General features: G+C 34.1%; 1 protein-coding gene across 9 annotated transcripts; it reads right to left on the bottom strand.

Annotated features, from left to right (window-relative positions):
* Nucleotides 1-1,032: 1,032 nt before the first annotated feature.
* LOC108340319 (transcription factor TGA2.2) lies at nt 1,033-11,786 on the bottom strand. 9 transcript variants are annotated; one of them, XM_052877608.1, is made up of 13 exons: nt 11,621-11,786; nt 10,811-10,977; nt 8,766-8,863; nt 6,784-6,860; nt 6,470-6,667; nt 6,135-6,206; nt 5,978-6,037; nt 4,112-4,189; nt 3,925-3,976; nt 3,486-3,757; nt 2,458-2,706; nt 1,288-1,442; nt 1,033-1,185 (listed from the first exon to the last, which is right to left on the bottom strand). In XM_052877608.1, the coding sequence occupies exons 2-12, from the start codon at nt 10,909-10,911 to the stop codon at nt 1,296-1,298; spliced, it is 1,404 nt and encodes a 467-aa protein (XP_052733568.1). In that variant the 5' UTR covers nt 10,912-10,977; nt 11,621-11,786; the 3' UTR covers nt 1,033-1,185; nt 1,288-1,295. The 9 variants fall into 9 exon arrangements, with proteins under 9 accessions (XP_052733568.1, XP_017433095.1, XP_017433097.1 ...); XM_017577606.2 differs by having other exon boundaries at nt 1,033-1,442; XM_017577608.2 differs by lacking the exon at nt 11,621-11,786 and adding an exon at nt 11,532-11,554 and having other exon boundaries at nt 1,033-1,442.
* Nucleotides 11,787-12,094: the final 308 nt, after the last annotated feature.

Genomic DNA, 12,094 nt, shown 5'->3' with positions numbered 1-12,094 from the left:
ATGGATCGTACGACTTATTTATGTCTTCCTCTCCTAATTTTATATTTTTGAATAAATTTTGACCAACAGAAGAGAATATGTTAAAAGACTGTTTTTAATCACATTGTTTAATACTTTTATATCATCACTTCAAACCAATTAGATAGCCAATCTGACATTGATTTGCCCATGAAAGACAGTAAAAGAGCATCTTTATAAGTTGTTTATAAAAGTAAAAATAAAATTTTAATGTGGATCTTGCTGGTATGTGTTTTTAAATTGAAAAACTCTATTGAGTTTTGGGAAATATGAAATCCCCATTAATAATGTTTATTAATAAGTTTCGTTCATCAATTTTCATGGGAAATGTTATCAAAACTAACTAAATTCGAAAGAAGTGATTCACGATCGCTTTTGTAACAGGACCAGTTCACACACTTTTGTGATGCAATTAAATTCACAATGGGTTCATGGCAGGTTTTCGTGATTGCCAAAGTCGGGTGATTTAAGGTGGTTCAAGCTAAAACGGCTTACCTATAATTCAATTGAGCATCCAAGTTTTGTGGAATGTTACACTAAATTTTAGGGGTCAGTCTCACTTTATCCATAAATATATTGCCGTAAAGATTTATTAAAAATTATTACTGTTAGAAGGTGAAATCTTACTCATTTTAAAAATTTTCTATACAAATAAAGCTGTAATTATTTTGGAACTAAGGTAACATAACTTCAAACGATTCACGGAGTTGTAGTAATTTTGTGAAAGAATAAATATTTATCTTGTAAGTAAAACCATGATGACTCTAATCTTCCATAATTCTACAAGTATTTCTCAGAATATTCGTATAAATATAAAGTGTATTATAATAAGTAAGCTCTTAGGATCAAACCTCATGATAAAAAAAATTAGTCCAAAATCGAAAATTCTTTGATTTGGTGCTATTTACTATTACAATGGTCAAAACTATTAAATAAAAGAATAAAATATAACCAATTTGTATGGATTCAGATCCAAGGGAAAACAATGGCAACTAAAACAACTCTTAAAATATATCATAAGCAACTATATTTCTATGGAAGAAACAAGGCCATTCAACAATTTCAATGGTGAATATTATTAGTAGAGACAACAAGCATACTTTTTGTCACCAATTTCGTTTCTAGACTATGTGCCTTAATGAAGCACTAACATCAGTGTTACAAAGACTGCAATACAACACAAGTAAACTTGTCAAAGTAAAACCTATGATGAGCAAGTATTGCTGGTTGGTGATGGATCCATTAAATTTAATTTAACATACTATTTACCATGCCGATCAATCTCTTGGGCGAGCCAGCCAGAGTGAACTGAGAGCACGCAGCCGCGAAAAATAGTCGTGTATGGCAAGGAGGGCACGAGCCGATTGGCGAGTCGTCAGAATTCGGTGCATTTGTTGTAGAGTCTGCTGGCGAAGATTATCGGCCTTATATAAACACCACAAAAAGAGTAACAAGTTAGATATTTGAATAGCGTTGTTTGTTGCAAATAATAAGACATGAAATGTTTGTTTACAAGAGCATGATGTTCTTGGAGATTGTTTACAACACATGAGAAACTTCAATGGAACCAAAATGAGTTGGTCTAGGTAAGCAAATGATTCTTGCTTTGGTGGTTGAGATGCTAAATTGACATGAGTTCAGACAAAAGCAAAATCAGTACTACAGATGTTACATAGGAGATGAAAATTCTTGTGCAAACCAGTTCTAACAGTTATAACAACATAAAATTCTTGCCTTCCAACCAAAAGTCTTTTGCTAATTAAACCAATCTTGAAATAGTATCATATTATTATCCTTTTGGCATGTTTCTATTTTGACATTTTTTTGTTAATTATATCTTGAAATAATATTAGTGTAATGTTATATCTCATCTATAAACATGTTAATTATTCTTTATGGAATAATAATAATAGAGTTAAATATGTTTCTCATCCTCAAACTGTTGTAAAATATTGTATTTCATTCCTAAACTAAATTATAAAGTATTCAGTCCTTACACTACATAAAATTCATGCAAAACATCATTTTCAGCAAACATGTGGAGTGTTTCTCATATAACAGTTCTAAAATGGACTATAATATAACCTCTACATTCCATTTGATGAGGAGGATATTTTACATGACTTCATGACTTTCATAAAATACAAACGAAATACTTTATAATTTGGTTTAGGAACAACACACAATTTTTTATAATAATTTAGAAACAAAAAACATATTTAACCCAATAATAATATTATTATAACGAAAAACTAGTTTACTATGTTTCATGAACAATTAACATTAAATAGGGATGTTTCTGTTTGGTTGGTGTAGGATGTTGATTATCAATTTTAAATAAATTAGGAAATCGAGGATGCAGTGAAAGATTTTTCAATTCTTCACCAAAACCATGCCACTGTGCCAAGCTATTTGCATCGAAGCAGAAGAAGAATGTACCTGTCGAATGAATCCTTCAAGCGTTCCTAGCTTACCCATGGCCATAGCCATTTGACCCATGTAATTTGCCACATTCCCTGATGAACCAGATGAGGCAGGTGCTCCAGTGGACAATGTCTCCGCAAGGGACTGTTGCAATGCTTCCATACCCTGAGACAATGCATCTTCTGCCTGTTGGGAAGATTGCTGCAAGTTGGTGATACCCATCAGCTGCTGTTCTGTCAGAGGTTCCAATTGATTTGCCAGCAGCTGCAACACAACCAAATTTGTAGGACTCAATCCAAATGCAAGGAAACAAAAAACTAATTTTTCAGTTATGAGAAACTTGGAAGTAGAGGTTAGAACACATGTTAATTATTCTTCTTTTGGCACTTGGCTACCACTACCAGAGCAGATTCTCATTCTTATGTTGATATTTATTGAAATTAGTCGAAGATACAGAGCCAATTGATTACAAAGCACAAGATATATTGAGAATAACAGATATATGGATAATAGCAAAAGATTATTATGGTTGAAAACTACACAGAATTGCTGAGAAGAATTAAAGTTTATAAATGAGAATGAGCACAGGAGCATAACAGTTATGCATGTTCATTGAATTACAGCGAGAAAATGCAGAGCAAGATTCTAGGGGCAAAAAGAAACTATGCTTATTGTATTTTCTACAACTTAACCCTAATCATTTGTGTGTCGAGTAACAACTAAAACTAACTCTATCCTTGATCAAGAGAAAAATCAAAACCACAGACTACAAGAGGCATCAACAGCAGCATTCTCACATATCGTACAAAAGAAGCCCTATGTAATACACCATCACTCTCTTAGATTTTTGACCAGCCAGCAATAGTACATTACACCACAGCAACTAGAAATATATATTCAACAACTGACCTAGCATGCGAATGTCATTACTTCTTTTACACAATATTCTGCAACTAACTTGATAATCCCAAATTCCTCCGAGGGAATTCTACTGTGTCTTGCAACCATGACAACTGAAAAGAAAAGAATCAGTATAACCTCACCTTGAGGAGTTCAGATGACCGAAAACCACCAAGCCACAAAAAGCACCTCTCAGCAGGCGTTTTCCACATACCAGACAACAGATGGAAAACATCAGCCTTGGCTGCAACACCCTTCAACCTAAAAATTTCATCATAATGCGCCAATATACCATCAACAATCATGCGCAGTTCAGTGTCACTTGCATGAGAATTTACAGCTGCTCTTAGCTCATTTATTTGTCGATTCTGCTCTTCCAGCCACCTTGCATATTCTGCATCAAATTGCATTGCCCCTGGAAAATAATGTAATGATGGTTATGGTATGGATAACCTACCATAACTATGGAGAACAATGTTTACTGAAATAAATCGTTACAACACGACAGATTATACTATGTTTTAGACACATTTTTATATCAAACAATAGCAACGAGTAACTTATTTTATAGATGTGAGATACCATTTCCACTTAGTGTATGTGCTTGATCACCCGAGCTTGATATGAAGATCCCCTACAGAGGGAGAAACAAGATATTTTGTTTAAAATTAAACATGATTGCCAAGAAATATGTTACACAACAAGAGCAGAGAAAAAGAAAGCATAGAATTATGTCCAATTTAACTGTGAGGATTAATTAAAACCACACCTGCTGCCTAGCTCGTTGAAGCTCTTGCTCTAGTTGGGTCAGCTTCAAGCGACTGCTTTCTAACTGTTGGACATAGGCCTATGTAAAGAAGCCACAGAAGTATGAGGAAAATGAGCTTAAGCCTGATGGTCTTTTTCCTTGCATTTGAATAGAAAGTGGGCACGTAAACATAATTATTCCTTAGAACTACCATAGAGGCCAAAGAAGTTTAAACATTATAAACAAACCATTGAATCAACTATAAAGAAATTATATTGACAGAAAGCATAAGAAAAATGTTGGAAATCCACTTCTTAACATAGTATGAGAATTATTGTTAGAGCCTATTCTAACGAATTTGTTGGGTTTAAATTGTTCCACCCACTATCGGACTGGAATCAGACCAATCCATTAATGTCTAGTTCCAAGCTCGAGTGTATATACTTTGGCGTGAGGAAAGATGTTGAAAATCTCACATTGACTAGAGATAAGACCAATTTAATGTATATAAGTGGGTGAAAACCTCGCCTAACAAGCCAATTTTGTAGGATTGAGTTAGTTTTAAAGTCCACCCCTTAATAACAAAAAAAAACAAAAAATTTCTAGAAGCACAATACTGAATAAGAAAGTAATACATCAATTTTCAATTCCCTTTGCTATGAAAACACCTTTAGATTCCAAAAGAAAATAAAAGCAAACCAATAATCAAGGAAATTGGCATTTGAAACATTGGTAAGCTCCAACAACACACACAGGACTAGTAGATACTGTTCATGTTCTTTGTTGTATCTAGCATCTTATCCTACCATTGCATTATCAAGCACACCCAGATAACCTGTATATCCAAAATTATTCAAATACACATCCATAAAGCCAAATGAGAAATTTAGGTCAGGACCCCAATTATTTTATATTCCTTTAATAACTTTGTCTTCATTTTGGATTTTACCTTCCATTTTGGATTTTACCTTCCGTCTACCTAATAAAAAGGCTATATAAAATAATATGATGCTTAAATTTAACCAATGAATCTAATATTAATAATTAAAAGAAATATTTTGATAATGAAACTACACATTTAACTAAAGATTCTTTTATATACATATTACACTAACTGACATCTATTCAAGTGAAAGCAAGTTAGAATATCATGAAATCACTTTTAATTTTTTATTTGAATTTTTAAAATTGAAATTAAGTTAATAAGGAGATCAAAAAATTATTATATTAATCTTCATTCTTTAAATAAAAATATTACTAGAAGAAGCATATAAAAAAGGAACTCAGACTCTACTATAAATATTATTTTATATCAAAAGATTATACTGTATTTCAAAATCATGCATTGTTTGAAAGTAATATTGACCACGTAACTATTTGTATTGCTTAAAAACATTTAAATTAAAATTACTCAAATAGTATATAATGTTTATTCCAATGAATACATTAAATGAATTTGGTATTTAATATATTAAGAGTGAAACGTTCAAAATATTTACTAACAAAACTTTGATCAATGATTTTGAAATTAATTAAAAAATAATAAATAATAAATTAAAGTAAAATTTGAATATAAAGTTCAGGCCTCATAATTTCTAGACACAACTCTGATACTAAATTTTATATAAATTTTAAGGGCAATCTGTACCTTACAAACCCTCTTTTAAAGTTAGATTAGACTCAAATCCACTTTCTAAGAATATGGTCATATACACAAAAATACATGGCAAAGGGAGAGCAACAATGGGCCATTCAGTATTTATGTCCTATTTGCACAACCAAAAAACACCATGACACAATAACCATATTAACACATGGAAGCAAGAAAATATATGCATTTATATGAATGAATATTAACCAAAAAAGCTAAGTAAACACAATCCATACTTTCTTTCTCAAACGGCTTTTTCTTGCAGCTTCACGGTTCTGGGCAAGCCTGCGGAGAGTCTACAATAATATTTTAAAAAGCAATTATCATCAGGTAACAAATACCATATGGAATTCTAGATACATTCTATATAACAAAATTTATAATATATTAAACCTTCTGATCTGATTTATCTTTTGATCTGTCACTAGAGTCAGAAACAATAGTAAGGGATTCATTTCTATCAAACTGCAAACACAGGGCACATCGAATGTTAGATTATGAAGAATATCTACCGACAAAGTTTCTTTGCTGATTTAAAGGAACAGATTTAAAACAACGTATATAATCCAACATTTTATTTGAACACTCTGTAGATTAAATTCAATCATGCAATTGGGCACTTGTTGAAAAGTTCATTCTGAACTGGTTGCCAAATATAGGTTAGGAACATTAGATAGCATCGGTTGAACAGTAAGGGGAAAACAGAACAGACGGTAAAGAAACTTCACCGGCTGATTCTTGTCGTCAGTGTCAACATCTGTAGAAATATCAGTCCTGGGACTGGCATCAGCCATGGCAGACTCCTCCTGGTTATCTGTATTACCAATTAATATAGTGTCAGGATTTGATGATTGAACCTTCTGTAATCGCAACCTATGCAGCTCTGTTTGATTCGTCAATGGGCTTTTATCAAGCGAAGTTGGCAACTACATCAAAGAGAAAATACATAAAACTAGAAAATAAGCCTTACTACCCAGCTAAAATTTCACCTCACTTACTAAAGCAGAAAATCCATTGGATGAAAAGAACTAGAGAAACTCACCTGATCAAGGCTATGAATGGGAACAGAACCCGGATAAATTGTTTGGCTACTTACTTTTAGTGAGTTGTAAATTGGGTCTGAATCAATGATTAGGGAAAATTATTAGCCAAAGGTACGCCTATAAAGTAAACAATGTTTGTAGCATAAAAATAAATGAACCAAGTTATAAACATCCATTTCTAGGTGTTTAGCTAACAGTAGCATTTGTGCATTGATGTGTCTTGGAATGAGATTATTCCTTTTAGTTAATGTTACCTTTGCCAAGTAGGCTATGTTTGTCTCCCAACTTATTTTCACTTAAAAAGTTACTTGAAGGTTAAAGGCTAAAAATAAGAGGAGCAAGACTATGCTCAACCACCTAGATAAGTGGTCCAAAAAGGACCACAACCATCAGACTAATCTAATAATCATAACATTGTCCACACCAGATCCCCACCCCTTCCCACAAACCTCTGGCTACTGTTTGATGCCGCCACTGGAGGCAATTTCTGACTGGCGTTCAGTTTTTATTTTCACGAGACTCTTCTCTCCTAATTTATTTAATGTCTCTACACTTCTCTTTGAGCTTCATCCTCTTCTTCGCTTTCATCACCTCACTCCCCTCAAACTCAAACCCCACCCTCATCAGCCTCTACACCCACCTCTTCTTCAACACAATCTCTCCTTTCAACTGCACAAACTCCCCACAGGCCCACCCTGTGGTCACCAACACAATGGAGGGGATACTAGCTCTTGATCTTGTTTGGAACCTTACCCAACAAGCCCCAAAAGAACATTGTTAGGTCAAAAGGAAGCCTTTTCACAAACCCAATGTCTCACCACCATTCAAGAGATTCTCGAGAAGGCCAAGAGTAAGGACAATGATTGGTTTGTTTTTTATGATGATGCCAACATAGGTATGGCACTCTTAATCGCCTCCACCACGGGGTTTCAAGTTATAGATTTCAAGCCTGCCCAGATTTTAAAGATGTGATAGGATTTACTTTAATAGAGTTAGAGAGGAAGCTAGTTTGAAGGGGGCTTGAGGTAGTGGAATTGTGCGATGGTGGAGAGCTGTGAGGCAGTGGCAATATCGACTCAAATTGGGGTTTTGGTAAAAAAAAGACTGGAAGAGAGTTTTCTAAGTGACAATAACGTTTGTGATGATAGTAGTTGCTTATAGCAAACTTTGCTACCGAAAATCACCTTCAACAGTAGCCGCATCGCAGTGCTATTTACTACTATGCTTCCATACTAAAGCTTAATCCTTGTCCACTGTAGAAAGCTTATAAAATAGCTCTCCCATTTCTCTTTGATATCTTGATCTATAACCAAATTTTTTCCACCTTCATCCTTTACACATGTACCATAGTTCAAAACTCTTGATTTCCGGTTCCTATTTTTGGCAAGCTTATCCATCTTTTGCACTCCATTCTTTGTGACTGTGGTCTAAATAAAAGTCCTCTATAGATTTAGATCAGGCCCCACTCAGTTTTTCCTTGCCTTGTTTATAGCCTTTTGATACCTTGCTCAATTTTCAACCTTTTTAAGGCCTTCCTTTTGCTTCTTTTCTCAAAATCTTATTCCACCAGCAAGTTTTCTTATCTCTTAGTCCAAAACCTTTATTTTACTCAAGATGGCCTAAACAACCTTCCTAACTGTAACTACTTGTTTCATGGATTTATAACTTCTCAGCTCTTTGTTTATTACTCTTATCTTATATTGTGGGATAAGACTCTCTTGCAATTACCATGTAATCCTTACAAAGCTACACATCAGAACTCCTTACCACCAAAAAGAAATCAATTTACAACCTCAAGATAAAGAAGCAACCTTCCATAAATGCACAACACCATTCTTTTAGAAATGGTAATGAAAAACTAGACACAAAAAAAAAATAGCAAGGTCCTATAAAGGTAATTTGACGGTAACATAACATGAGATAGTACAACATATTGACAGTTACATGTAAACTTGGTTATGTTTGATTGCAGAAATCTTACTTCCACTAAGGCCAACAGCATCCTCTACGCGATATGGCTGATCAAATGCACCAAAGTCAGAAACACGAAAAGAATCAATTGTGCTCCCCTCTGCATAACTGAATACTATATGCTGTCAGAATTGCACTAAAACGTGGCAGTCTTATACTTCATTATTGGGAAAAATCACATAAAAACAGAAGTCATCTATAAGTAAAACACAGAATTAAGTTTCCAAATTATTTCCAAATCCATGATTTTCTTTCTAAAATACATATTCTATTCTAACTGAAACAAATCCCAGATTTCCAGTAAAAGGAGAAACTTTAGAGCACTTTTACTGAAAATGTAAAAGGAAACAAAAAGTGTGCAAGGAGACACCTGGCAATGGCATGCAGTAAACTTTGTCAAAGCAAGTTCAAACAATTATGACAGTCTTTTCTTAAATCATGACATGATGCTATAACTTAATTTAAAATATATATCTCATTGTATCAGTTTTAACACCATAAAGAAAACCCAAGAGGAAAAATATAAAAACAGAACGGAAGTTAAAACAGAGGTAACTTTTTCTGCAATATTTTTCACACACACAAAAAAAAACAGCATTCTGCTTCTACATATAAAAATGGGCTATTGAAGGCTATATGCCTATATCATGGTAATGAAATGAGACCATAGCACACAGAAATTTGCTAGTGGCTGCTACTGAAACCCACTCCGGTATTGTGCCAATTGTACCAAATTGTCCAATATATCATAATTTAATCCTCCCACTCTTCAACCCTCTCTGTGAAATAACTTATCTAAAGATACTCATTCATAGTAAGCATGCACACATTACATATTCTCCTAAGTCCTCGTGAATAATTTGCAGACTACTTTCTCTTACATCATCCAGTTTCTTGTATAATTTGTTGTGTGACGTAGATTTCCAATATTGTTCCCTATGAGAATGATATGATGACAATCATGAGTGAAGTCATGGTCTTTTCAGTTGATTATTCTTAGTTTCCCCCAAAGTCTCCAGCTACAACTACCAAGATAAGACCAAGACCTCTCAACATTGTCACACAAGTATCCAACATCAAAGTATTATGAAGCCATGCAAGTGGGCATAGAACAAAAATCTCCCTCAACCCCAAATAACTCTCAATACAAGCACCAACTGATAGGTATTCACACCTATCCAATGAAAAAGGGAGAATTATATTATTTGTGAAAATAGAGAAAGTACTACAACGTAAGAGCAACATTTGCTCCCAGCCAAGGATAACACCTCTGGCCCAATGCAAATTCCATAGGAAAACGAGAAAGTGTTATCTCTCACCTAGACTATGCTCATTCTCAACTAACTTGTACTCCCATGTCTCGTATATTGTCTAATTAGAAATTTACAAAATGGCTGAATTTTAGCCCTCTTCCAACGAGTGCAAACTTACAAGGGCTTTATGTAGTCCATCTTGGAGTATATGCATACCCAAGGTACTATAAACTATTATCAAGGTTTAGGCTCCCAACTGAGGCTGAAGTTTTTATGTTAAATCTTGAGCAACTGCTGCATTTGTGAGAACAGTTGCTATGTGGATCCCTACTCATATCCCTAGGATCTTGAACTGAAACCAACCTTCACAAGGATTGGGGATTCAAGAAGAGACGTAATTATCCCCAATTACAAGGGCATGAGTGCATTTTGAGCACCACCAGTTCGTATAGATTTATTCTAGCAAACTGATAACTATAACAGAACCTTTTAGTATTATTTACTCCCCATTCAAAACAAAAGAAACGCAAGCAACCACAAAAATCACAATGTTATAGGTCTTCTAAGTATCACCCAACATCATTAAAGGACAAATAAACATCACAATACAAAACAAAGAAATTTCTCATGTACCATTGGTGTAAGCAAACATCAAATGAAGACCTACTAGAATTAATAAATAAAACCAAGATTCACAACAAAAAATTCAGCAGAAATATGAGAAAATGATAGAAGAGAAAAGAGAAGATTTCTCCATTTATGCAAATACTAAACCAAGAAGAATTGGAAAGAGGAAATTTACCTAGAATTGGAAATGGGTAACTCAGAATTGAAGCTCGGCATTCCTCTTTCAGCTCCCTTGTCATCTTCAACACCAAAACCTCCGGTAGTTCTACTCCCCATACATCGTTTTCACCACCACATCCTCAGTTCCCCAGTAGATCAACAAAACATGAAAACCTAAAACCCCTAACCCAAAACAAAACAAAAAACAAATTCAATAAAATACATGGCGTCTTCAGTAAAGTTAAAACCAACTACTAGGAAATTCTCAGACCTAGCACAAAACAAAACAGAATCAGAAATAAACATTGAACAAACCAATCCTAACACCCCCTCCCCCGAAAACAGAAATTGCTATTACATCCTTAGAAACCAGAAAGTGAATGCCAATCAGAAGAACACGGCGAATACCACACAGAAAGAAAAACAAAATCACAAACTGTAGCAGCAACAAAAACCCTTAAGCTGCAGAATTAACTCGCATGAGCAAAAAATCACCAACGTTTGTAAAAAAAAGTGCAAACTTTAGCACATCCGTGTGCACCATAAGCCACCCCAACTTACCGAGAATGAGAACACAGCCCACCAAACGAAGAGCTCCAAAGTCAAAGCAACACACTTTGAGAAGAAAAAGACCAATTTGACACCACCCCAGATGTCCCAAATGAAAATAATAATAATAATTTAAAATAAATAAACACCAAATCTAAGCTCAACTAGATCATATTTCCAAAAATCACCTGGTCCCAGTTGCACTAAAATCCACCATGAACATCACAGTCTTTACTCATGCAACATAAAACTATGGTAAAAGATGAAGCAAACCCACCTTGGAATTCTGATGATGATGATGATGATGGGTATGATGATGGTACTGTTGAACTTTGTTTGTAGTTATTGGATTTTAAGATTTAAGTAAAGAAGGGAACCAAGAGAAGAGAGAGAAAGAAGAGAGAGACAGGAACAGGGATGATCCCAATCTCTAGATGTCTTCTTCTGCTAAAATCTTCCACTTTCCAAGGGCTAATGATTTTCTAATTAAAATTTTAATGGTAATGTTTTAGTGCTTTAACATGGATTATTATCAGTATTTTATTTCTGATAATTAATATTTTTGTTTGACATTTTTATGTCGAAACAATTTTCAATACTAGGTTGGTAGCATCGTGTCAATAGTTTAAAAAAAGTGATTGATGATCAATTTGTTTTCCTGCTACAGATTCTGCTAGATAATTTTGTTTAATGCAGTTGTATGTTTTCGGACAAGAGAATCATGTATTAGTGGTTTTTTAAAATAAAAAAA

The sequence above is a fragment of the Vigna angularis genome, chromosome 5, assembly GCF_016808095.1.
Source record: "Vigna angularis cultivar LongXiaoDou No.4 chromosome 5, ASM1680809v1, whole genome shotgun sequence".
Lineage (NCBI taxonomy): Eukaryota > Viridiplantae > Streptophyta > Magnoliopsida > Fabales > Fabaceae > Vigna > Vigna angularis.
The sequence above is the reverse complement of the archived record's forward strand: the minus strand, read 5'-3'. Positions and strand labels throughout refer to the sequence as shown.